This window comes from Antechinus flavipes, chromosome 2, assembly GCF_016432865.1.
Source record: "Antechinus flavipes isolate AdamAnt ecotype Samford, QLD, Australia chromosome 2, AdamAnt_v2, whole genome shotgun sequence".
NCBI lineage: Eukaryota > Metazoa > Chordata > Mammalia > Dasyuromorphia > Dasyuridae > Antechinus > Antechinus flavipes.
Window position 1 is genome coordinate 684031771 of NC_067399.1, and position 27011 is coordinate 684058781.

Here is a 27011-nt window from a genome sequence, read left to right on the forward strand (position 1 = left end):
TTCCCCTGGCCCCTTCCCACCCTTGAGATGGGCCCCCCCTGAAGCCCCCGGCTCCGGAGCTCTCCCACGGGGACGCCAAGGCCAGTCTCCTCCTGGGCACCCCTCGGCTTTGGGGGGCAGCCGGCAGGAAGGAGCCCCTGAGCGTGCCGAGCGTCTGCCGGCCTCGGGGGCACCAGCCCGGGCCAGAAGAGTTCGTAGAGGAAGCCGGTGGCCTGAGGGGCGCGAGGACACCGGCTGATACTCAGTCCGCCTCTGTCCAGCAGCCTTCCTGTTCCCTCCCTCCTTCAGAAAGCTTTTCGCATCTTTTGGGGGTGGCAGTGAGGCGGGCGGCCGCCGCTGTTTGGGGAGCGGGAGCGTGGCCCCTGAGGTGCCCCCGAGGTCTGCTCTCTCCCGATGGGTCTCCTCCTGATCCGAAGGTCAGGGCGCAGGCCTCCACATGATCCCAGCCCTCTCCCCAGGGGCGGGGCCGGTGGGAAGGGCCCTGACTTCCCGAGAACCTCAGGGCTGCTCGGTGCTTGAGTGGCCCTTTGTCCCCTGTAGTGGATGCAGCAGGAGGGCCCGGGAGTGAGGGGGGTGGGAGGCCAGTCTCAAGTGTGGGAACGAGTTCTGGTCCTGGCTCTGGACTCGCATCCCCAGCTCTGACAGTGGGACTGATTTCCTTTTGAATGGGCGGGACTGGGCCGCCGACTTTCCCTCTGCCCTCCCGAGTTGTGACGAAGGCTCTCTTTAGCCGGAGAAGGTGGCGCCTCGTGTCCGAGGCATCCGTGCACAAGGGTCTCCCCAGCTTTCTCCCAGGGGCCCTTTCCTCCCGCCGGCTCGTTCCCGTCCCCTCCCTGGCTTAGCCGTGAGCTGGGGGATGGGCACTGGTGGGTCGGTTGCTGGCCGGCGGGCGGCCCTTTCCTTCTCTCTCTCACCTCTGTGGGACGGGCCGGGGGCGGCCTCTAGGTCAGAGGGACCTTTCTGGGCAGAGCTCCAGAAAGGTGGGGTCACTTCACAGCTCTCCTAGCGGGCCTCTGACCGGAAGTCCCACCCAGAAGGGGTCCCAGACCCGAGGCTCCGGCTCCCTCCACGGGGCTCCTCGGGGCCTCTAAGGGGGTTATTGCCCCAGGGCAGATTAAAGCTGGTGCTTTAAGGGCCCTCCTGGACTATCTGGGCCAATCCCCTCATTTGATGGATGGGGAATGATGGGATGAGGCAAACAGGGTGATGTGACTTGCCCAGGATCACACAGGTAGCAAGTTCTGACCTCAGGTTTTTCTATTCTGGGCCCGGAGGCCTGTAGCCTCTCTGACAACAGAACGACCGAGTCGTCGAGAAAGGAAGCGGCCCACCCAGAGTCCCGCCGGCGTCCCGCGCACGCAGAGGAGGCTTCGCAGGATTCGGCCGCTGAAAACCTGCGCTTGGGCCTTGTCTGGCTGCCAGCCTGGGCCGGTGCCTGCCCGGCCTCCCCCTAGGCCTCTTTCCATGATGAGTCATAGTCTGGGCAGAGGCTCCGGGGCTGGGGGCAGGGGCGCTTGGCGCCCAGCACAGAACAAGGGGCGCTCCGGGGCCTTCTTTGGCTTTGGTGTGGAAGGGGTCGTGGAGGGTCCCAGTGTAGCCTTTTCCCTGAACGAGTCAGGAGAGCTCAGCTGGGGGCAAATATCACAGCAAAGCTGCCTGTGGGACGTAACCTGAACCCGCGACTGCAGGTTTTCCTGTGCTGAGGGACTAGCCAGGGGAGAGTGGAAGGCTGGCTGCCGGGGGGCGGGCCACAGAGCACCTAATGGAGGGGGCTCTGCCCTGGGGTGGCGAGCACGGCCCTGCCCTGGGGTGACAAGCGGGGCCCTGCCCTGGGGTGGCAAGCTCTGCCCTGCCCTGGGGTGGCAAGCGGGGCCCTGCCCTGGGGTGGCGAGCACTGCCCTGCCCTGGGGTGGCGAGCGGGGCCCTGCCCTGGGGTGGTGAGCACGGCCCTGCCCTTGGGTGGCGAGCACGGCCCTGCCTAGGGTGGCAAGCGGGGCCCTGCCCTGGGGTGGCGAGCACGGCCCTATCATGGCAGCCTCGGCACTCACTCCTTGAAGCTTTGGGCCCTTCGGAGCCCATGTGGCGACGCTGTCAAAAAGCAGCCTCCTTGGCCGGGCTGCCGCTCCAACGCTCCGTCCTTAGTTCATGGGATTTGGCCTTTAAGGGGATTCTTCCGGGGTGAGTGGCGGAATCCTCCTGGGAGGGGGCGGCCCCTGAGCTCCCACAGGGCCTGAATGGGCATGTTTTACCCCCAGAGTTCAAGATAGCAACCGTTGTTGAGGTCTGGGCTGGCCAAATATGGCCACCGTCCCGTTCCCTCGACCAGGGAGGTGCTGGGCTATTTGTGCCTTGGCCCCGTGCCTCCGGTGAGGTACGCGATGGTGTGGAAGCCAAACGGAGGGGCCGTGAGGGGGGCTGGGAAGCCGACCGGCCAGCTCCGGGCACTGCGGGCCTCCTCCTCTGCGGCACCGTCGGCACCCGCCGACTTCCCCAGCGTCCCATCTGAAGCCCCTCTGCCCTGTGGGTGCAACTGTGGGGAGCTGGGGCCGCAGACTCCCACTGATGGTCAGTAAGTTGGAGGATCTGGTGTGTGTGTGTGAGTGAGTGAGTGTGTGTGAGTGTGTGTGTGTGTGAGTGTCTGTGCTTGCACGTGCGTGAGTGTGGACGAGTGTGACTGGGTGTGAGTGTGTATGTGTGTGTGAGTGTGTGTGAGTGTGTGTGTGTGTGTGTCTGTGTGTGAGTGTCTGTGCTTGCACGTGCGTGAGTGTGGACGAGTGTGACTGGGTGTGTGAGTGTGCACAGATTGGGGTGGGCAGTGGCCCCGTCACCTCCCCCTGACCGAGTGGCGGGCTGGGAATGGCCGAGATGGTCAGCTGCGCCCCAGCAGCTCTCTGCACACAGCCGCTGGTCTGCTTCCTTCCTTCCTTCTTCTGATCCCACGTTGGTGCGGGCACTTCTACCACGCTGATCCCCCACCCACGTGGACGTAATTGGTGAATCATCGTGATGCCAGCCCTCCAAAGTTACTGTGGCTCAATGCCCTGCTCCCAGTTCCCAACTGTGCCATCCTGCCGTGGCCGCCTCCCACACCGTCTTCACCTCCCACACCGTCCCCGCCATGGCCACCTCCCACACTGTCCCCACCTCCCACACCGTCCCGTCCCCCTCCCCCCCATGGCCACCTCCCACACTGTCCCCCCCATGGCCACCTCCCACACCGTCCCCGCCATGGCCACCTCCCACACAGTCTCCACCTCCCACACTGTCCCTTCCGTGGCCGCCTCCCACAGTCTCCACCTCCCACACTGTCCCTTCCGTGGCCGCCTCCCCACCAGACTCTTGGGCTTCATCCTGGACTCAAATCAGTGACCTGGGTCTGCTCCTGTCGGAGGAGATGTCGAGGGAGGGGACAGACCTGTGCGTCCCGGGAGGGAGAGGGGGCCAATAGACTTTCAGACCCAAAGGATGCCTCCGTTATTCACAGTGGTGAGGAAGCCACGGGGTGAGAGCTGGACTTGGATTTGGGAAGGACCCGAGCTCAAATTCTCCACCAGACTTTGAGGGAGCACGTACCGTGTGCCGTGTCCCAAGGGCCAGGGATACAAGAAGAGGGAAAAGCCGGTCCCGGGTGCGGCACAAGCCGCTGACCTCGTTTCCTCTTCTGTAAAATGGGGACCTTAGCCCGTCCCTGCTGGGGGAGCTTGTGTTTGCCAACTGGGAGCTTGCTGGTCTCGGTCCCGTTTTGTGGCCCTGCCCCCTTACGGGATCCCCCACCAGGCTGGGGTTGGGATCCGGCAGCGAGGGGATGGCCGGCGACCCGGCGGCGCCCTTCAGAGATGGGGGGAGGGGGCGGCCCCTTCTCCGGCCCGGGACGGTGGGGGGAGGGGGCGTTCTGCCTCCACGTGCCCGGGCCCGTCCAGGCCTCTGTTTTCTCGGCTGGGAAATGGGATCCGGCCGTCGGGTGGCCTCGGCCTTGCCTCCTGGGGGGTCGGCCCTGCCAGCTCTTCTCCATGGCGACAGTTTCAAGCCCTGAATAAACATGGTGGGGCCCACTCTGTTTTACCTGTTTGTTTTCATTAGCAACTGAATCCCAGCCCAGACAGAACCAGGTCTTGTGACTTGGGAGCCGGCCCGGCCTTTCAGAGTGATGGGAGAAGGCGGCGGGGAGCCGGTTCCTCTGCCTCCTGACCTCTGCCTGCTAGTTGTGGAGCAGCTTTGGGGAGGGTGTCACGGGGGAGGGGGAGTGCCCTGGGGGAGGGGGAGTGCCCTGGGGGAGGGGGGTGTCACGGGGGGAAGGGCTGTGGCCTGTCTTGTTGGTACATTCTGGCTTGCCCCACGCTAGCGAATCCCCTGTCGTAACGAGAGGGGGCCGGCTCCCCCAGACTTTCTCCCACCACGTCGTTATGGCGGAGGCCGACCGCTTCCCCGGGGCTTCCCGGGCCGCCGTGGTCCTGGAGGCCGGGCACTGCCCTGGGCACTTTGGGGGCGCCCCCGACTGCGTCCCTTTTTCCTCCAGCCTTCAGGGCTTTCCCTTTGGGCAGGTGCTCACACCTGGTTTTCTTTCCAGCTGTTTCCTCCTGGGGGGGGTCTCTAGCCTCTGTTCTGAGCTTTCTGCTTCGGAAGCCTCAGAAGTCCTGCTATTTAACGGCAGCCTGAGGCTGGTCCCATCTCCCGCTTCTCCCTTCTCGCTGTGGTCGCGCTGGAGAGGGAGCGTCCGGCCCCGCTGCCCTTCTTTCGGCCGGGGAAGGGTGTTCCCTGTCCCATCCCAGTAGGAGCGGGCCTCCTCTGGTGCCCCGGGCCCCGGGCCTCCGTCCGTGGCCCCCCTGGGTTGGCCCCTCAGCTCGGCACTCAGGTTGAGTGGCCCGGGGCGGGGTCTCCTCCCCCCAGTCCCGGGCTCATGGCAGCGGCACATTTACCGGCTTGGCTCGTAAGATCAGCAGTCGTTGGACTCTCCCCCTGCCCCCAAGAGGAGAGACTCACCCCCCCGGCAGGACCCCCCCCCCACGAGGAGCAGCAGCGGGGTCTCCCCGGCTCCCTTTGGCTGACTGGAGGCCTCCACTGCGGAGGCTGCCCAGCCACCAACCCGCCCTCTGCTGGGCCTCCTGTCTCTCTCACACTCCCAGGGAGTAGCCGGGGACACAGGGGGGCTTAATAAATGTTGGCTGCCCGCCCGGGGGTCTTCTCTGGACGCGGTGCCGGGGCCAAGCTGGCTGGTCCCTCTGACGGTCCCAGAACGTCCCGCTTCCTGAAGGGCTCACGGCGCGGCCCCAGGGACACTCGGAGGCTCCTGCCCCGGGCTCCGGGACGTCGGGCAGCAGATGCACCTTTTTGCAGTTAGTGGTCGTGTTAGCCGCCTGCTCGGCCTCTGCTGAGGGCTGGGGGAGCCCTCGAGAACGGCTCATGGAAGGAGCTAAGAAGTGGGGGGGGGCGGGGGTCTGGCCAGGATGACCCCAGGACGGCTGAGTGAGGGCAGCGGATGGAGTCCCGGAGGCCAGCCCGGAGGCTGCGGCCCCTCCCTGGGGTCTGTGGCCCCCTTCCCTCAGCTCACACAAAGTTTCCCTTTCTTTCCATTTCTCCTTGTTCAAGCTTCTCCATAAAGGAATGAGTGGGAGTGGGAGTGAGGGATCCTTAGGGAATGAGGGGGTTGGGCTTGGGGGCGCCCCTGCGGGCGGGGGCATGAGCCAGTGTGGCAGAGGCGGACCCGAGATTCTGAGCGCCGGGATCTCCCCCCCTTCCCCCCCGGGCAGGTTTGGGCCGCGTTCGAGGGAGTGTCTTTCCTGCGAGGCCCGAGGAGCGCTTCCGGCGGCCCCCGGTGACTGAGCGCCTGCCCTCCCCTCGCTCACTCGCGGCGGTTTTCTCGCCGAGGTTCTGGCCGCTCTTTGTACCAGCAGCTCCCCAAGCAGGGGTGGGCGGCTCTGGCAGTTTCAGAAGCGCAAAGTCTCCAGGGTGGGTCTGGAAATCGGGCCAGTCCCAGACTCTGTGCCTCAGGGGGGCTTTTCCCTGGTCTGGGGGGCTTTTCCCCGGCTCTGGGGGGCTTTTCCCCGGCTCTGGGGGGCTTTTCCCCGGCTCTGGGGGGCTTTTCCCCGGCTCTGGGGGGCTTTTCCCCGGCTCTGGGGGGCTTTTCCCCGGCTCTGGGAGGCTTTTCCCCGGCTCTGAGGGGCTTTTCCCCGACTCCGGGGGCTTTTCCCTGCTCAGGAGGCTCCCCCCAGCTCATAGCAAGCTTTTCCTGGCCTGCGGGGCTGTGCCTGGCTCAGCACCTTCCCCCAGCTCAGGGCTCCTTTGGAGAAGCTGTGGACAGGGCCCCTCACGATCCTGGGCCGGGGACACGCCGAGGGCGGCCCTTTCCCCTCCACGCAGGCGTTCCCGAGCCGTTCCGGGACGGTGGCCGGGGGGGGGGGGGGCCCGTGGGGAAACAGCCTTAACTCGCTCCGGATCTCTCCCAATAGCCGGGGCCTTTCCCTGAAGGGGGCGCCGGGCTGCTTCGGGGTGCTCTCCCTTCCGAGGAGGCCGTTTCCCCACAGTCCCTGGAGCAGACCCTCCTCCTTCTGTTCCCAGCGGGGAATCCCCCCTCGCCCCCTGGGGGCGGGGAAGCCCTGGAGCCGGGGCCCTGCTTGGGCCTGGGGCGCAGGGGGTTGTCGTCTCCGAACCGCAGGAAGCTGGGCGTGGGGGCTGGGGAAGCGGCTCTGGTCCCTTAGGAAGGAGGGTCCCCTTCGAGTGGCCCCGGGTGAGGGAGGGTCCCGGAGAGGGTGCTGGGTCGGCCCTGTCTGTGCCCTCCCCCTCCCGAGGCCGCAGACCGGACCCTTCATCTTCCCTTCCACGTGTGTCTCTGCTGCCGAAGGCCCCGCCCAGTCTGGTCTCCCCCCTCCCCTGTAGCCCCCAGACAGAGTCCGCAATCGGCTGCTCTATTTCAGCATTTATTAAGCACCTGCTGTGTGCATCAGTAAGTCGCCGCCTGACGCGCTTGTGCCGGGGCTCCCCGCTCTGTCCTCACGACTCTGGGCACCTCGTTTCTACAGAAAAGGAGACGGAGGCAGGTGGAGCCGAGCGGCCGGCCCGGAGCCTCCGGGTCTGAGGCTGGGCTCCCCGCAGGGTTTCCTTCTCCCGCTCTGCCCTTGGCCCTGCGCGCGCCGGGACGCGTGCTCGAGACAAAGGCGGGCGCGGGGCTGGGGGCTCCCTGCCCCAGGACCCCTTGGCGGCTGCTTTTGGCTTAGGAAAGCCCCTCGGGGCTGGGAGCCCGCGAGAGCGTGTGTGTACCGGCCGTGCACGCGTGAGGAGGCGTGTCTGCCCACATACGTGTGCGCCCGCTTTAGAGGGAAGGAGGGCGTGTCCCGGACGACCTTTTCATCATTGATTTTGAGCGGGGAGGACCCGAGCCCGGCCCCCACGGCCCTGCCTCCCAGTCTGGCCTCTGCCCAGCCTCGGCCCAGGGGCTGCCCCTCGAGGGGCTTGGACTCGAGCGCGGCCTCCCCGCCTCCCTGGGAGGTTATTTTTGGGGGAGCCTCACGTTTTGGAGGGGCCGGGGGGCTGCGGCCCGAGGCTTTCCTCCTCTTTTGGGGGCCGTTGGTCCAATTTGGGGAGCCCCCCCGCTGCCTTCCCTGCGTCTGCTTTTGCAGTCTCCCACGGGTTGCGTTTGCAGGGGCGCCCTTGAGGACAGAGCCCGGACCCTGGCGCCCGGGCCCCGTGTCCGAGGCCCCCGCGGGGGCCCTTTCCAGCCTCCGGTGAACAAGCCTCTGTTTCCTTCCTCGAAAGGCCTATTTTTAGCCTGTGCTGGAAGGCCCGGCCCTGCCCGCTGGCTCCCCCAAGGAAGCGTCCCCGGCCGGGATAAGCGGGAGCCGCGGCAGGATTTCCTGTGGAAACTTGTGTTCATCTTCCAGGACGGCGAGTGGGCAGGACGGTGGCAGCCGGGCCCGAGGGAGCACCAGGGGTGCGCCGGGGCTGCCGGGCTTGGCCAGAAGAGTGGGGGGTTCCCTGGGCCCACTTTAGGCCCCCATCCCCTCTCCCCCAGGGGGCTCCTGGGCACTGACAGGCTGAGGATTCTGGGCAGCGGATGGGGGAGGGGCTGCTGGGGTCTCTCTCCCTTGTCTAGGTGGGAGACTCCCCCCCCCACCGCAGACAGAGGCAGGAGAGGGAGGGAGGGAAGGGGGGGCTGTGCCGTGTGTGGGGAGCACTCAGGCCCTGCGGGGGAGCACTCAGGCCCTGCACAGGGAGCACTCAGGCCCTGCGGGGGAGCACTCAGGCCCTGCGGGGGAGCACTCAGGCCCTGCACAGGAAGCACTCAGGCCCTGCGGGGGAGCACTCAGGCCCTGCGGGGGAGCACTCAGGCCCTGCGGGGGAGCACTCAGGCCCTGCATGGGGAGCACTCAGGCCCTGCGGGGGAGCACTCAGGCCCTGCACAGGAAGCACTCAGGCCCTGGGCTCTCTCGGCCTGGGGCGCTCCACGGCCTCCTGGAGCTCGGGTTCTGCCCCGGCCACCCCCCTCCCCCCAGGCCTGGGATAAAGGGCAGGTTGGAATTGGAATGAGGTCACTTTTACTTAGGAGGTTCTCACTGAGCCCTTGCTTTCCCAGGGAGTTTCGGGGTCTCGTCCGCGGGCCCAGGCTCACACGCTGGGAATCCCCGACGCCGGGCTGGGCGGCCGAGGCCAGTGAGGGGAAGTCTGGCCCCAGGGGGGCCTTTGCTGCTCGGGGACTCGTGAGCCCTGCTGGACCTGAAGAGTGCGGCGAGCGTGGGGGCAGCGGGGCGCAGTGAGGCCTTTGGGGGCAGTGGGGAGCAGTGGGGGACAGAGAGAACTTTGGGGGGCAGCGGGGGGCACTGAGGTCGTCTGTCGCTTGCCACCCTGAGGGCTCTCCGGGCAGCCTGGGGGCGGGTGACCCGCTTTTTGCCCGGGGCTAACGCTGCCACCCCTGTGTGAAGCCCCAGCTCCATTCCTCCACGGGCTCCTCACGGGGAGCACTCGGCCGTGGCCAGCACCCACGGGAGTGATTCTCCTCCTCCTGGCCCTTGGAGGCTGAAGCATTGACTGGACCGTGGAGAGAGCTTGGGGGGAGGGAGGGAGGGGCAGGGGCCAGGAGGGGAGTTGGGGAGCCCCTGGGTACGCCCCTTTCTCTCCCCACCAAGGTGATGTCCTTCCACAGCATCTCCCGACTGCTCTGGCCCTCGCTCCTCCAAGTAGCCCAGGCGTCTCCGGTTCTGACTGGGTCATGAGGAGGCGCAGATAAGGGGTAGAGGTTGATCTTTCCCCTACGAGGCGAAGCAGCCCCACCCATGGGGGCTCACTGCTCCCCGGGCCCCCTCGCTCCCCTGGGCAGGGAGGGGGAGCTCACTTCGGGCGGGGCCCTCCACCTGTTTGTCTCAGTTTCTCCCGCCGTAAAATGGGGATTGTCATTGTTCTTGCTGCCAGCGCATAAAGTGTGATTAGTGGCGTCTGCCTGTGGCAGGAGCCCAGTGGGTACTTGTTCCCTCCTCCTTCCTCCCTCATCTGTCCTCCCTCCTCCTCCTTCCCTCCTCCCTCCTCCCTCCTCCCTAGCTCCTGCAGAGGCTGATGGAAAACGATCTTCAAATGAAAACTCCCTGGGGAGGATTCATCCAGCCAGTCAGGCAGCGGACATCGATTAAGCACTTGCTGTGTGCCAGACAGGGGTCGGGCCGGGCCAGAGATGGATCCTTCTGCGGCATCCTGGAGGCCGCTCCCCACACCCTGCCAGGGCCACCCCCCGTTCTCCGTCTGCCTCTGAGGTCTCTGGGGGAGATGTGCCCAAGGGAGGTGGAGCTGGAGCCAGAACCAGAACTGGTCAGAACCTGAGCTGGAGCCAGAACCGGAGCTAGAACCAGAACCGGAGTCAGAATCAGAGCCAAAGTCAGAACCTGAGCTGGAGCCAGAACCGGAGCCAGAACCGGAGCCAGAACCAGAGCCGGAGTCAGAATCAGAACCGGTCAGAACCTGAGCTGGAGCCAGAACCGGAGCCAGAACCAGAACCGGAGTCAGAATCAGAGCCGAAGTCAGAACCAGAGCTAGAGCCAGAATTGGAGCCAGAACCAGAGCTGGAGCCAAAACTGAAGCCGGAGCCAGAACTGGAGTCAGATTCAGAGCCAGAACTAGAACCAGAGTCAGAACCAGAACTGAAGTCAGAACCTGAGCTGGAGCCAGAACCGAAGCCAGAACCTGAGCCGGAACCAGAGCTGGAGCCAGAACTGGAGCTGGAGCCAGTACCAGAGTCTGAGCCAGAACCAGAATCTGATCCAGAACCAGAGCCTGAGCCAGCTGGGCCAAGGCCGTGGTCTCCCTGAGGCTCCTCATCGAGGGGGAGGCCGGCGTAGGGGCCCGCACGCTTTCTCCAGCTCAGATTGCTTGTGGGCCCTGGACGAAGCCTCGGGAGCCCGGGCTGTCCTCGCGGGCTGAGCGGCAGTGGCCAAACCCTGGCTCCTCCTGCGCCACAGCCTGGTCCGGGCCTCTGGGAGCGGTGACGGTGCTCAGGGAAGGGGCTCCCGGAGCCGCCCGGGGTGTCCTGTGCTGCAGAGAGGCCGGGGGACTCGGTTACAGCCCGAGGCCCGACTCGGGGTCCCAGAGAAGCCGCGGCGCGCCCCTTTTATTTCACCCCAAGCTAAAGGTGACTTTTCCAAGGGGGCCGAGCCGTGGCTCCTGCTGGGCCGACCCCATGGCAGTGAGTGCCCTTCACAGCTTCTGCGACATCTGAGGGCAGTGGCCCCTGAACTTCCTGGTCCTTGGGGGTCCTCAGTGCTCCTTTCCCCGCCCCTCCCCCCGTTACTTCCCGAGGCGCCCTGTGCCCCCGGAGGCCTTGGGATGCCCCAAGAGCAGAGGCTGCCCCATGGCGGCCCCTCCTTCCCCTCGTCACCGACTTCCGCGGGTGGGCCGACTCGGGCCCCTTTGCAGCGGCATCTAGGGCAGGTCAGAGCTTGGGGGAAGGAGCCGCGCCGCCCCCCTCGTGCACGCGGTGATGGCCGGGGCAGTGGGGGGGCCTTGGCGGAGAGGGGCTCGAGGCCGGCCTGGGGGCAGCGGGCTGGCCGGGACCCGCCCCGGAGAGCAGAGCAGGAGCCCTCAGCGGGCCTTGGGGAGGGGACCCGGGGCGGCGCAAATGCTGGGGGAGCGAGGGCGGAAGCTGTGGGCTTCAGGGAGGGTGGGCTTGCTCCGCGGCGCCGGTGACACCCGCCCCCCGCCAGGCCGGGCTTGGGGCCAGTTGTCACTTCTCGGCTGGAAAAGAATTCAGAATTCCTCTGCGTGTATTTGTGAGGGAGTGTGTGAGTGGGGAGGGGGGCAGAGACACAGAGACAGAGAGATAGTGAGACACAGACACAGAGTGAGACAGAGAGACAGCCACAGAGAGTCCCCTCTCCTTCGCAGACCTCTCTGCTCCGGGGGAGGGGGCGGGTGGGGGGGGAGCCCAATTTGTTCTTCTTGATGACAACCTGCCCTAGGGGACGGAAATAGCATTCCAGTGGGAACTCTGGCCAGGTAGAGCCTTTAGGCTGGGCCCTCCTCCTCCAGGGAGCCAGAAGAAACGGGCTCTGGCTGCTCAGCGGGAGGGGGGAAGCGCCTCTTTCCCCTTTGGGCTGAGGGTCGTTGGGGAAGAAGCGGCGTCTCCTGGTCCTCCAGGGCTCCAAGGCCGTCTCTCCGTTTCTTACAAACGTGGGCCGCAGGTTGGGCCAGGACTGGAACCGCCATGAACTTGCAAACTGGAGTCAGACTCAGGAAAGCCCACGCTGGATCTGAGTGGGACAGCAGTGCCCATTTGCTGGGAGTGTTGGGGTTCTGCCCGTTTTCCAGATGAGGAAGCCTGAGGCAGCGGCCATCGAGTCCCTTGGTCCGAGAGCCACAGCCAGCCAGAAGTTCCAGTCGCCTTTCCTTTGGTAGAATAAGGGACCGAGGTTCTTTGTCCAGTCTGGGGCTGGTGGTCCGTGGCTCGGGCCGTCCCTGTCTCAGGCCTCCCGTGGCTCCGGCCTCCCGTGGCTCAGGCCTCCCCTGTCTCAGGCCGTCCGTGGCTCAGCCCGGTGAGGCGAGCGGACCCTCCTCGGGATCACTTTTCAGAGTTGAAGCAGTTGGTAGATGTGGCTCAGAACGGGGCCGGGCTGCGCGCTCCCCCCACCCCCCCTCGCTGCCCCCAGGTGAGGGCCTCCCTGCAGGCTCCTGCCTCCTCCAGTCCCCGGAAGCAGGTTACACTTTCCTTTCTCCCAGACCCTCTGGGAGATGATTAGTAACATTGTATCCCGAGCCCTGTTCCAGGGCTGCAGCAGGGAGGCCTGGGGAGGCCTGGGGAGGCCTGGGGAGGCCTGGTTCTCCCGCCACAGGGGCCTCCATCTCCTGGTAGCGGGTGTGGGGAGATGAGCAAAATCTCCAGAACAAAGTGTTCCAGACGGGCTGGGGAGAGAGGGCAGGGGCAGGGGAGGGGCAGGAGCAGGGGAGGGGAGGGGAAGGGGCAGGGTGATGGGCTTCCAGGAGTCCAGATCTGTTCACCTCGAGGGCGGCTCAGCGGCCCTGCCTCCATCTGCTAGACTTGACTTTCAGTTTGGCTTTTTTTGCTCAGTAGCTTATGACCCTGGGCAGTATCCTGCCTGCCTCAGTTTCCTCAGCTGTAAAATGGGGATATAGCACTACCCTGAGGTGGTTGTGGGAATCCGGTGAGAGAGCATAGTCCAGTGCTTCCCCCAGTGCTGGGCACACAGTAGGCGCCACACAAGTGCTCGTCCCCCTCTCCCCCAACAGCCCGAGGCCCTTTTCTTCACAACATTCCTTCCGTTTAAAAATAGCCGGGGCAGGAATGGCCTCCCTGGGACGCGCCCCATGTTCCCGGCCTCAGGCCCACAATCCAGGCAGTGTTTCTGTCCGCTGCTGTTTCCGGCTGCGTTTCTTAGAATTACAGAAAGGACATGGCTCTGTGTGTGAGAGAGAGACAGAGTGAGAGACAGAGAGAGAGATAGAGCGAGAGAGAGAGAGAGAGAGAGAGACAGAGTGAGAGACAGAGAGAGACGGAGAGAGATAGAGACAGAGTGAGAGACAGAGAGAGAGATAGAGCGAGAGAGAGAGACAGACAGACAGACGGAGAGAGATAGAGACAGAGTGAGAGACAGAGAGAGACAGAGAGAGAGAGACGGAGAGAGATAGAGACAGAGTGAGAGACAGTGACAGAGAGAGACACAGTGAGAGAGACAAGAGACACACAGGGCAACAGAGAGAGAGAGACAGCATCAGAAAGACAAAGACAGAGACAGAGACAAAGAGAGACAGAGAGAGAGAGACACGAAGAATCACAGAACTGCCTCCCCGGAGGGGGCCTGGAGTGCCAGGATCCAGTCTGTGCCCCCAGCCTTATTTCTCTAAGAATATAGCGAGTCAGCAAAGCTTTAGGAGACTGGCTGCTGCCGCCCAATCCAGCAAACATTAGACTCCGGGCCGTGATGGAGCAGCAGGCCGGCCCCAGGGGCTTCTGTCCCCCGAGAGGGCCACAGCCTGGCTGGCTCTGAAGGGGAGGGCCTCTTGTTCCTGGGGCCACCAGGGAGGGCTCCCCCACATGACGGAGGCCAGGCTCACGTTGGGTTCTTGGAGGAAAGCCGCCTCCGAAGTGAATCTGAAGGAGAGACCTGAGCCTGCCCGCCGCCTCATCGAGGGAGGGCATCCGGCCCACGGCGGGCAGTGGGGGCCGGCGCACTTGGGGGAGAGGGAAGTGGGCCTCCTGGGAGTGTTAGCCTTCGGCTCCAGCCCTGAAGCCTAGTGTAGAAACTGGGTGTGTGGGAAGGGTGGGAGCCGTTGGCCAGAGGCTTCGAGCTGCGGCCGAGGCACCTTTATTTACCCAGAGGCCTTTGGCAGCCACGGCCACGAAAGGAGCCTTCCCTCAGCACCTGCCACGGGCCAGGCCCTGCCCTGGGCACCGGGGGGGGGGGACAAAGGGGGAAATGTGAGGAAATCGCCAGGAGAGGCAATGGAGAGAAGTGGGGCTGGTGCCTCACGGAGAGGGAGCAGGAGAAAGTAATCCGGAGCAAAGGAAACTGAGGAAAAGGCATCCAGGGACGAGAGGAAATCCTGAGGCTGTGGGAGGAAAGAACAGGTGCTCGTCCTGCTGAGATTCTCAGAGACAGAGACAGAGCAGAAAGAGATAGAGAACCGGCAGGAAGGACAGAGAGATGGGCCAGGAAGCCAGGGGAGCCAGGGAGGGCCACGGCCGGGGGCAGCTCCTGGCCCCTTTATGTCTTGGAAGGGGGCGCTGGCGGTGTCTCTGCTCCTGGATCTGTCTCATTTTCCCCTCTGTGCGGGGGGACGGCCGTGCTCTGGGACAAGGCCGCTGCTGCCCGTGAGTCCGGGCGCCTCTGGGTCCCTCCCGTGCCCGGCACTTCCCCCTCATTTCCGATGGTCTCACCCAGCCGTTGGGTGCTCCGGAGAGCAGCAGCCTGGGCTTTGCCCCAGAGGAAATCCAGGAGGGTCCCGGCCTGGAGTCCCTTTCTGCTTGGTCACACATGTGCTCCGGGCTCTGGGGAGGAGCTGGGAGCCTGGGGAGCCCCGGGACGCCATTCGAGCAGGATTTCCTGGCCCTGGATATACTGAACCGGTGTCGACACCCTGGAGGTTCTTAAGGGGAAGGGTCGGAGGTTGGCAGGAGAGCGTGGGTCCAGCTGGGCCTCCCCCCCCAATTTCTTTTAACATTTTTATTTTAAAGTTCTGAGTTCCATCCCTCCCCTCCCCCCTTGAGATGGTAAGCGGTCAGATCTAAGTTAGGCAGACGCAATGACCTAGAACATTTCTTTTTGTGTGAGAAGACTGGAAGAAAAGGAAAAAATGAGAGAAAAAACGAAAACCCGCCTGCTTCAGCCTGTCCTCGTCAGTGGGGGTGGAAGGGTCCTGGGACGGCTTAGCCCATGTGAGGCTGAGGAGAGGCACTCGGCCCTTCTTCCAACAGCACCGTCGCCGGGGCAACCTTCTCCCGGTCCCCGGCACCCACTCCCCCGAGTTCCTGTCAGTCTTTGCAGGCTTTTCCCCAGTCGTCCTGCTCGTCACTTCTCCTAGTGCAGCAGCGTTCCGTCCCGATCCCGTGCGATCCCCTTTGGCCGACCCCCAGTGACGGGCAGCCTTTGCTTTCCGATTCTTTATCCACACACACAGAGCCGCTACCAATAGCTTGCTACCAATAGATCCTCTTTCCATTTTCGGACATCTTTGGGGTATAGATTCAGCAGTGATATCAAAAGGTCTGGGACCAAAGCGGGATCAAAGGGTCTGCGCAGTTTGAAAGCTCTTTGGCCATAGCTCCAAATTGCCCTTTGAAATGGTTGGATCGGTTCGCAGCTCCACCAACAGTGCACCAGCATCCCGGTTTTCCCACATCCTCTGCAACAGTGCACTTTTTTCTTTCTTGTCACATTAGCCGTTCTGATGTGAGGTGGTACTTGAGTTGCTTTAATTTGAATTTCTCTGACCAGCAGTGATTTAGGACATTTTTTTTTTCATGTAGCTATTGATAGCTTTGGGTTTTTTTTGTTGTCTGAAAATTGCCTGCTTGTATCCCTTACCATTTAGCCATTGGAAATGACTTGTATTCTTATAAATTTGATTCCGTTCTTTATATAGTTGAGAAATGAGGCCTTTATCAGAGATTCTAGTTTCAAATTCTACCCTGTCCTTACCTCCAGCAGTTTTCTGCGTTCTTGATCATTTTGATTGGTTTTGCTTATACTAAAACTTTTTAAATTGTATGTAATCAAAGTGATCTATTTTATATGTTATAAAGCTCTTTGTATCTTCTTTGGGACTGAATTCTTCTCTGTCCATAAATCTGACATAAAATTATTCCATGCTCTCTTAATTTGTTTATGGTATCACCCATCATCACACCCAGTTTGACCTTGTTATACAGTGTGAGACGTTAGCCCATAACTGGTTTCTGCCATACTGTTTTCCAGTTTTCCTAGCAGTTTTTGTCAAATGATGAGTTTTTGTTCCAAAAGGTTGGCTCCTTGGGTTTATCATATGATTACTATGGTCATTTACTATCATATATTTTGTATTTCATCTATTTCACTGATTTCTTAACCAGTACCAGATTGTTTAGATCATTACACCTTTATAATGCAGTTTGAGATCTGGTATGGTTAGATCACATTCTTTCACCTTTTTTTTCATTGATTCCCTTGATATCCTTGAGCTGGAAAAATCCAGATGAATTTTTCATTTTTCCTAGCTCTTTAAAATAATTTTTTGATAATTGTATTAGCATGGCACTGAATAAGTGAATTTAGGTAGAATTGTAATTTTCATTATATTGACTCGGCCTACCCATGAGCAACGAATATTGTCCCACTTGTTTAGATCTGACTTTATTTGTGTGAAAAGTGTTTTGTGAATGTATTCATAGAGTTCCTGGGTTTGTCATGGCAGGTAGACTCCCAAATATTTTTATTGTCTTTCTAATTTCTTTCTATTTCTTGCTGTTTGAGTTTGTTGATAATATATAAAGGCCGATGATTCATGCGGGTTTATTTTGTCTCTTGCAACTTTGCCAAAGTTGTTAAAAATATCGAGTAGTTTTTTAGTTGATTCTCCAAGATTTTCTAAGCTTAACATATCATCTGAAAAAAAATGTCCTCATTGCCTATTCTAATTCCTTTCTTTTCCTTATTGCTAAAGATAACATTTTAATACAATATTAAATAATAGAGGTGATAATGGGCATTTTTGCTTTACCTCTGATTTTATTGGGAAGGCTTATTTATTCCTTTTAGAGATAATGCTTTCTGATGGCTTCAGATAAGTATTACTTATTTTAAGGAAAGCTCCATTTATTTCGATTTATTGTTTTTAGTAGGAATGGGTGCCTGTATTTAGTCAATGGCTTTTTCTGCATTTATTGATGCTGTTAGTTTTGTTATTGATATAGTCAGTAATGCTGGTAGTTTTCCTGGTGTGGAAGCAGCCCTGCATTCTTGTTAGAGATCACAAAGATCATAATGTATGATACATTCTTATAATCTCGTTGCTAGCATTTAAAAAAATTTTTTTCCATCAGTATTCATTAGGGAAATTGTTCTATAATTTCCTTTTTCTCTTTTTTTGGCCTTTTGTGTCATTTATGTTATGAAAGGGATTTGGTGGGATTCCTTCTTTGCCTATTTTTCTAAATAGTTTACATAGTATTAGGATTTTTTGTTCTTTAAGAGGTTAGTAGAATTTGGTTTTGAATCCATCTGGTTCTGGGGGTTTTTTCTTAGGAAGTTCATCGATGGGTTGTTCAGTTTATCTATTGGGTTATTGAAATATTTCTACTTCTATTGAACTGGGTTATATATGTTTTTGTATTTATTCATCCATTTCCTTTAGACTGTCAGATTTATTAGTATATAATTTGGCAAAATAATTCCTAACAATTGTCTTAATTTCCTCTTTATTGGTGGTGAATTCATTTCTTTCATTTTTAATACTAGTAACTTGGTTTTCTTTTTTCCTTTTTAAAATGATATTAACCAGTGGTTTATCTATTTTATTGGTCCCCCCCCCAAAAAAAAAGCTAGTTTTATTAGTTCAGTGGTTTTTAGTTTTTAAAAATATCTCCTTTGATTTTCTTGATTTCCGATTTAGTGTTTAATTGGGGATTTTTAATATTTTTTTAGTTGCATGACCAATTTGTTGGTCTGCTTTTTTTTCCTATTTTATTGATGTAAGCAGTTTTATGTATATATACATATATATATGTGTATATATATGTATATATACACATATATATCATAAATAACATATTATCAAAATCTAACTTTTAATCCATTCTGCTATTTGTTTCAATTTTATGAGTGAGTTTATTCTATTCACATTTATAGTTATAATTGTGTATTTCCATCCATGATATTTTTCACTGTTTATCTCCCTTTTTCTCTTATTCTGTCCCACCCTTTCCCTCCTCAGTAAAGTTTCCACTTCTGATTCCACCGTCACTAATATACTCTTCTTTTTTTTATCAGTCATCTCTCCCCCTTCTATTATCCCTGTCCTTTTTTTATTTCCTTATAGTGTAAGACAAGATTTTTTTCTCCAACTGAATGTGTCTGTTATACCCATTTTGAACCAATTTTACTTTACTTCCTTTTATCATAATAGTTTTCTTGTATCTTTTATGTAGATAATTTATCCCATTCATTATCCTCCTTCTTAATTCCAGTGCAATTTTCTTTCTAATTTTTTTATTTTTTTGGAGTATAGTCACCTTATATCCACACCCTCTATGTACAGACTACTTCTGATTGCTCTTATGATAATAAAGTTCTTAAGAATTACAAAGATTATCTTGCCCTATCGATATATAAACAGTTTAACCTTATTGGATTTCTTATGTTTTTCCTTTCTGGTTTCTTTTTGACCCTTTATATTTTCTTTGAGTGTTGTATTTGGAGATCAGCATTTTTATTCAGCTCTGTTCTTTTAATCTGAAAAGCTTGAAAGTCCCTTAATTTTGTTTCCCTCTTGAAAGATTACATTTAATTTTTGTTAGGTAGGTGATTCTGGGTTGTAATTCTAACTCCTTCGCCTTCCAGTATATTGTATTCCAGATCTTCCATCTCTATAACGTGGAAACGGTCAAATTCTGTGTAATCCTGAATGGCTCTATGACATTTTATTTTTATTTATTTTGGGTCAGCTTGTGATACTTTCTCCTTGATCTGCGAGCTCTGGAATTTGGCTGTGATGTTCCTGGTAGTTTTCATTTTGGCCTCTCTTTCAGGCAGTGATCAGTGAATTATCTCATTTTCTATTTTTCTCTCTGGTTCTAATATATCACCACAATTTTCTTTGATAATTTTTTGAAAGATGTCCAGACTTTCAGGAAGTCTAGTAATTCTTATCTCTTCCAAATTGGTTTTAAAATTTTTTTCTTTTAGCCCTGTTTTTCTAGTGAGTAATTTTGTATTTTCTTCTTTTTTTTTTTTAAACTTTTGAGTTTCTTTTTATCATATCTTGATGTCCCATAGAGTCAATAGTTTCCACTTGTTCAATTGTGATTTTTAAGGACTTATTTTCTTCAGTGAACTTTTGTACTTCCTGCTCCGTTTGGCCAATTCTATTTTTAGGAAATTATTTTCCTTGGCAAATTTTTGTGTCTCATTTACTGTGTCATTGACTTTTTTCATGTTTTGTGTTTTTCACTGCTCTCATTTTTTTTTCACAGTTTTCCTTCTACTTCTTTGACTTGCCTTTTTTTTTTTTTTTTTAATTAAAGCTTTTTATTTACAAAGCATGTGCGGGTAATTTTTCCAACATCGACCCTTGCAAAATCTTTTGTTCCAAATTTTTCCCTCCTTCCTCCAAACACCCCTTCCCCTAGCTGGCAGGTAATCCAATAAATGTTAAATATGTTAAAATACATGTTAAATCCAATATATGTATACATATTTATACAGTTATCTTGCTGTACAAGAAAAATCAGATCAAGAAGGAAGAATAAGAAAAACTGATACAAAAACAAAATGCAAGCAAATAACAACAGAGAGTAAAAATGCTATATTTTGTTCCACACTCTATTCCCTTGGTTCTCTCTCTGGGTGTAGATGGCTCTCTTCACGATTAAACAAGTGGAACTGATTTGGTTCATCTCCTTGTTGAAGTCAGCCACGCCCATCAGAATTGATCTTCATATAGTCTTGTTGTTGCCGTGTATAATGATCCCTTGGTTCTGCTCATTTCACTCAGCATCAGTTCATGTCAGTCTCTCCGGGCCTCTCTGTATTCCTCCTGCTGGTCATTTCTTACAGAACAATAATATTCCATAACATCCATATACCACAGTTTATTCAGCCATTCCGCAACTGATGGGCATCGACTCAGTTTCCAGTTTCAGGCCACTACAAACAGGGCTGCCACAAACATTTTGGCACATGTGGGTCCCTTTCCCTTCTTTAGTATCTCTTTGGGATACAGGCTCAGTAGAAACACTGCTGGATCAAAGGGGATGCACAGTTTGATAACTTTTTTCAGCATAATTCCAAATTGCTCCCCAGAATGGCTGGAGCCATTCAAACTCCACCAACAATGCATCAGTGTCCCAGTTTTCCGAGATCCCCTCCAACATTCCGTACTATCTTTCCCTGTCATTCTAGTCAATCTGACAGGTGTGTAGAGGTACCTCAGAGTTGTTTCAATTTTCATTTCTCTAATCAATAGTCATTTAGAGCACCTTTTCATGTGACTACAAATAGTTTCAATTTCTTCATCTGAAAATTCTGTTCCTTTCCTTTGATCATTTATCAATTGGAGAATGGCTTGAAATAGTATAAAATCGAGTCAATTCTCTGTATATTTTAGAAATGAGGCTTTTATTCGATCCTTTGGATGTAAAAATGTTTTCCCAGTTTATTGCTTCCCTTCTAATCTTGTCTGCATTAGTTTTGTTTGTACAAAAACTTTTTAACAATATAATCAAAATGATCTATTTTGTGGTCAATAATAAGTTCCAGTCCTTTGGTCACAAATTCCTTCCATCTCCACAGATCTGAGAGGTAAATTATCCTATGTTCTTCTAATTTGCTTCTAATATCACTCTTTATGTCTAATCCTGAACCCATTTCGACCTTATCTTGGTATATGGTGTTAAGTGTGGGTCCATGCCTAGTTTCTGCCATGCTCGTTTCCAGTTTTCCCAGCAGTTTTTGTGAAATAATGAGTTCTTGTCCCCAAATCTGGGGTCTTCAGGTTTGTCACACTCTAGATTGCCATAGTCACCGATTATTTTGTTCTGTGGACCTAACCCATTCCCCTGATGAACTCATCTACTCCTTAGCCATAGCAGATGCTCTTTAGTAACTGCTGCTTTATAATATAGTTTTAGATCAGGTAGAGCTAGGCCACCTTCGTTTGATTTTTCTTTCATTCATTCCCTTGAAATTCTTGACCTTTTGTTCTTCTAGACGAATTCTGTTTTTTGGGATATAGTTTTTTGGGAGTCTGATTGGTACAGCACTAAATGAATAGATTAGTTTAGGGAGTATTGTCATCTTTATTATATCTGCTCGGCCCAATCCAAGAGCATTTGTTATGTTTCCATTTGCTTAGATCAGACTTCATTTGTGTGGAAAGTGTTTGGTAGTTTTGCTCATGTCGTTGGTGCCTTTCCTTTGGCAGACAGTCCCCAATATTTTATGCTGTCGTGGAATTTCTCTCTGTATCTCTTGCTGTTGGATTGTGTTGGTGACGTATAAAAATGCTGAGGATTTCTGGGGGTTTAGTTTGTGTCCTGCAACGTTGCTGAAGTCGTGGATCTCGGGGTTCTCCAAGGATATGGTCATGTGATCATGTAAGAGGGAGAATTTGGTTTCCTCATGACCTCCTCTGATTCCTTCTTTAACTTCCTTTTTCAGATCCTTTCAAAGTTCTTCCAGGTTCTTCTCTGGGGCCTGAGACAGAATTACATGTTCTTGGAGGTTTCACGTGGAGCCAGGTGGATCCCCTGGTCCTCCTCTGGGCTTCCGTCCCGACTCTCCCGATCACCGGAGTAGTTTTATACGCCACGTCCTTTCTTTGCTTATTTTCTGCTTCTTTCCTGTGAGAGGAGGCGCCGAAGCCTTTTGTGTGTCCGCGGGCCCGCCGGGCTTCCCTTGTGGGCCCCCCGGTGGGGTTTAGCTCCGAGGCGGGCGGCCTCTGCTGGCAGGCCCCAGGGCGGGGGTCCCGCTGGGCCTCGGCTGCCCTGAGGTGGGGGCCCTCCGGTGTGCCGGGGCCTCTGAGTCACAGGAGGGGAGGCCTTGCCGGGCCCCTATGCGGCAGCGCGCCTCCCCCCCCCCCCACTCCCAGCCCCCCACCTTGCGCCGGGCCGGCCCTGGGTGGTTTTCTAGAGTTTTCTGGAGGGGGTTTGAGAGGCTTCGGAGGCGTTTTCTTAGCAAGTCCCCAGGAAGCGTCTCCAGAGAGGGCCCGAGGCTGGGGGAGGGGGGGGCAGGGCAGGGAGAGGCTGGAAGTGAAAGGATAGAAAGGCCGTGGGCGTGCCTGGGCCCTGGGAGGTGTCCCCCGCCCCCCACCGCTTCTCAGGAACTGCTCCAACGGGGTCCGCCCCTCCCCTCCCCCCGCCCCCCCAAGATTTCATCACCTGCCAGTACCGAGAACTCCGGGGCTTCGGGCTGATGACGCCCTTTTTCCACTGCGCTCCCGGCCCAGACCTGAGCCTCGCAGTTGGCAGCTCCCGGGACTATTTTTAGCTTTTGATTAACGTTTAACTCCTGAAGTTCACGGGATTCTGTGCTGAGAGCAGATGCTCTGCCCGCGGGGGAGGGGGGGAAGGGGCGGGAGAGAAGCGTTCTCATCCCCCTCAGGCCAAGAGAGGGGGGCTTGCCCAGCCCCCCCCTTTTCACTCGGAGCCTCTCAGGACCGGGGCCCGAGCCTTGCCCGACTCCCGACTCCCGACTCCCACCCCTAACCCTAACCCGACTCCATCCTCCCGAGGGGCCGCCGAGCCAACGTGGGCTTCTGGGGTGGGCGGGAAAACCTTGAGGTGCTCCGTGGGAGAAACTGAGCAATGGGGGGGGTGGAGCCACAGCGGCTCCTCCCTCCCTCTCTCCCCTTCTCCTCTCCCTCCCCTCCCTTCTCCCCCCTCCTTTCTCCCTCCCCTCCCTCATCTCCCCCCTTGTTCCCCCCCACCCCTCTCCTTCATTCTGGTAGCCCACAGTGAGGTCCGGCCTCCGGGCCAGATGAAACACCATCTGCTCGGCTCCAAACTGGTTTCATCTTGCCCGGACCGCTGCTCACTGGCTCCCACTGACTCAGACCCGCTGAACTGGTTCTAACTGGTCCCCCCTGGTCCCAGGTTCCAGGTTGGTTCGGACATGACCCTGCTTGGAGATCGGGGACCCCCCCTCCCCGCCGAGTTCTTCAGGCTGAGGACCCCGTCCTTTGTCCAGTTATGGCGGCTGCCCGGGATGGGTTCTCTCTCCAAGGGCCTCCCGCTCCCATTACCCAGCTGGGCTCAGGAGAGCAGAGGCCAGGAGAGAGGAGGGATTTTTCATCTGTGCTGAGGCAGCCTCCTCCTCCTGGGCCTCCCTGCCCTGGGCCTCCTCAGCCTGGGCCCCTTCTCCCTTCCATGTTCCCGCCTGTCTCAGGGACCACCCCACGGTGGGGGACAGAAGTGGGGGAGCCCCCTGCTCCCGACCTCGCGGCTTCCCAACAACAAGCGCTTTGGGTGGGGGCTGAGCCGGGGTTAGGGCTGGGGGGGGTCTTCAGGCCCCGGCCTTGCCCTGGGGACCCTTGGCCTAGGGGTCGGTGGGGGCCAGGCCCTGCCCTCCCTCCTTCCCGAGGGGTGCGTCCGGTCTCAGGGGGGCCCCCCTCCCCCCGGCCCCCATCCCGTCGACCCCGTGACCTCTCCCCGGCCGCCTCGGTCTGACCGCTTCTTTCTTTCTGATTTTCAGCCGGAGAACTTACAGAAGAATTGGCTTCGAGAATTCTACCAGGTAAGCGGAGGCTCCGCCCGAGCCCGGGGTCTGCGGGGGGTGGGGGCTTCTCCAGAGAGAGGTGGGCCCTGAGCCCCCGCTGGGTGCTGCTGGTGCTGGGCCGGGGGGCGGGGCTTCCAGGGGACCACACCCGTTTTACAGATGAGGAGACAGACGGGAGGAAATAAGTGGGCTTGGCCAGGGCCCCCAGCTCTGACCCACTCAGACTGAGAGGGAGCCAAGCCTGGCGGGCAGGGGCCGGCGGGCAGGGAGAGCCGAGCCTGGCAGACGAAGGGGCCCCGGGTGCGGGCTGGGGGCTGGGCCAGGGCGGGGCCGCAGGCTCTGAGGGGGCTCCGGGTGTGGGCAGCGAGTGGGAGCTGCCGTTGGAGGGTGGCGAGGTCCCCCCCCTGCTTGGCCGTCTCCCCCCTCGTTGAATTGGGGCCATTGTACACAGTAGGCCCCTTATAAATGCTTCTTCCTCCTTTCCGTCCTCTGAAGGTTAGCACCATCCCCGGCCTGGCCCTCCCCACTTCTCCCCCTCCTCCAGCTGCAGGTGGGACCGTGTCCCCCCCCACTCCTTCCCCCTCCCCCGGCCCCTGAGATCCGCCTCGTTGGGGGGCTTTGGCGGTCCTGCAGCCGGTCCCAGGCGGTCCCAGGCGGGTTTCAGCCTTTTCTCCAGCTCCTCATCTCCGTCTCCGGGCCTTTGTAATGGCCGTGTCACTGGCCAGGCCTGGCCTCCCTCCTCCTCCTGCCTCAGGGCCCCCTCCCCATAACCCACATAGACTCCTTTGGGGGGGGATGTGCTCTTCGCGGGCCTGGCATACAGTCAGTGCTTAATAACTTCCCGTGCAGGGCGGCCAGGAGGCTCAGCGCCCAGAGCGCCAGCCCTGAAGGCCGGAGGACTCGAGTTCAAAAGCTGCCATTTAACACTTGCTAGCTGTGACCTTGGGCGAGTCACTTATTCTCCCCCCACCTTCTCCCCCCCTACATGGGCGGCTTTGTTTCCCATTCTGGGCTATGGCAGGATCCCGCCAGGAGCATTTTCACGTACATTCTCTCCCCTTTTCGTGTCTTTGAGGTCACTGGGCAAGTGCCCATGTTGGAATCAGTGAATGGAGAGGCGCTGAGGGGCAGCCGCCCCTTCGCTTGGGGGATCCCAGAGGTCGCCCTGAACAGCAGAGTGGGCGTGGTCTTGGTGGCCCCACCCCCCTCCGGGGGTCTCGTTTGATGTCCCCTTACCCTCCCCCCCCCAGCTCCTCAGGTGGGAAGGCCTTAGAGGGTTATCTGTGGAGGGAGAGGGAGATTCTGAGACTGGAGGGAGAGAGTGCAGGGTTCAGAGCGGCTGCGGGCAGGCGGGCACGGGAGGCGGGCACGGGAGCCGGCCTATCAGAACGTGCCCCCGGGGCCAGGAGTTTGTGTGAACAGGGCATCAGCCCAGGCCCTGCGGTTTGGGGACTTTCTCCAGCTGTGGTCAGGAGCTTGAAAGGAGGCCAGTGAGCTGGCCCAGGGGGCGGTTAGGAAAGGGGGAGCTTTGGAAACCCGGCTGTCTGTGGTCCATGAGAGGGCCCATCATGTTCCTAAAGAAGAAATGCCCCAGGGTCACAGAGAGGAGGGAGAGAGGGAGGGAGAGAGAGACACAGAGACAGAAAGAGTAGAGAAACAGAGAAGGGGGGAGGGGGTAGAGAGAGAGAGACACAGAGACAGAAAGAGGAGAGAAACAGAGAAGGGGGGAGGGGGTAGAGAGAGAGACACACAGAGACAGAAAGAGGAGAGAAACAGAAGGGAGGGAGGGGGATAGAGAGAGAAAGATGAGAGAAACAGAGAGAAGGGAGGGAGGGGGTAGAGAGAGACACACAGAGACAGAAAGAGGAGAGAAACAGAAGGGAGGGAGGGGGATAGAGAGAGAAAGATGAGAGAAACAGAGAGAAGGGAGGGAGGGGGTAGAGAGAGACACACAGAGACAGAAAGAGGAGAGAAACAGAAGGGGGGGGTAGAGAGAGAGACACAGAGAGAGGGTGTATGTGAGCACAGGAGAGGCTGAGCATTTGGCGAGTACCTACAGAACTGCACTAAATGGGTCCTGGGAATCCTAACCCAACAGAACTGGCCTCCCCTTGCCTGAAGGCTCCATCATTATTTTGGAGAAGAGTGCAAGAGGTCTCAAAAGGGGTTCGTGAAGCAGGAGAGGGGATGCCAGGAAGTAATAAATCCTGACTCCTGTCACTTAGCCCCCTGAGACTCAGTTTCCTCCTCTGCAAAAAGAGGGGATGATTGCCTGTACTCTAGGGGACTCTTCCAGCTTTAAACTGATGTCTCGACAATCCTATTTTAAAGGTGGTTCACAGGTAGCCAGAAGAGCTGATTGAGGAGTTTCCCCCCAGTTCTCATGGGGTGAGGGGCTCAAAGGCCCTGGAGATGGTCTCTCTGCAGAGGCCCTTCCCTACTCACAGGCCTCCCTCCTGCTTCTGTTGAGTCCCGGCATCCTAAAGAAGCCCAAGCTCCATCCCCTGCAGATATGCTGCCCGCTCCCTGTGCCGCTGAGGGATCGTTAGCTTTTGTTACTTCCATCTGGATACCAACTGCAGGTTTAGAGAGCTGCACAGTTTGGCGAGGGCTTTATGTGGTCCTCATGCCCACCTTGTGAGGGAAGTGATTTTATCATTCCCATTTTACAAACAAGGAAACTAAGGCTGAGACACATTGTGGAGAGAGAGCAGATGGCTTTGATAATTGACTTTCTAGGAAAGTTGGACAGAGGGAAAAGTCAAGTCCAGGCTCAAGGCTTTGGCTGGGGAGCACAGGAGGAATGAATGGTGGCCCTTCGGCAACAAGAGTGAGATCAGAAAGACCGAGGTTTGGAGGGCAAAGTATAGCCTCAGCCAGGTGTGGAATATGGGGCCAGATGTCAGATGAGAGAACAGGACTGAAGAAGGGGCCTTGGGAGTCATCTGTTCTAAAGCAGTGGAGGAAGCCTTGTACAAAGGAGCTCTAGTTAGGATAAATGGAAGATCATTAGCATGGGGGGCCCCCTGGAATTTGGGGGGATCAGAAGGAAGGAGTTTAGTTGAGTCTTGAAAAATGTTTGAGAAAGGGGAGTTGTGGAGGGAGAGCTCCAGGCCTGGGAGCTTCCAGAGAGAAAGCCTGCAGCTGAGAGATGGACACAGCTTGAGAAGCTGGGGTTATGGAATTGGGGAAACTAGAGTATACGAGGACTGAAAAGACAGGAAGAGAAGATGAGAAAGGGCTTTGAGGAGCAAAGAGAACTTTTTATTTAATCCCAGAAGTGACAGGGAGCCACTGGAATTTATGGAATAGGTGGTTAGTGAAGGCTGAACTGGAGGCAGGGAGACCCATGGGGGGGCCCTTCTCCCCAGGTGATGAGGACTTGCCCTAGGGTGGGGGTGTGGTCAGAGAAGAGAGGGAGGCTTGATGGAAAGAGGCTGCAAAGGTGAAACCAACTAGAAATGTTACAGAGGTGAAATGGATCAGGGATGTTACAGAGGTGAAACTGACCAGAGATGTTACAGAGGTGAAATGGACCAGAGATGTTACAGAGGTGAAATGGACCAGAGATGTTACAGAGGTGAAATGGATCAGGGCTGCTGCAGAGGTGAAATAGAT

The 27011-nt window shown here is 56.8% G+C and overlaps 1 protein-coding gene across 3 annotated transcripts in view; it reads left to right on the top strand.

The window, feature by feature from the left end:
* Positions 1-27011, top strand: part of INPP5A (inositol polyphosphate-5-phosphatase A) — a 166466-nt gene that overhangs the window by 31109 nt on the left and 108346 nt on the right. For 2 of the 3 annotated variants that reach the window (XM_051982792.1, XM_051982793.1), the window contains exon 2: positions 23370-23411. In XM_051982792.1, the coding sequence (XP_051838752.1) occupies positions 23370-23411 (42 nt within the window). Of the gene's footprint in view, positions 1-22633; positions 22779-23369; positions 23412-27011 lie in introns of those variants that run through there. The other variant, XM_051982795.1, reaches the window with a different exon arrangement.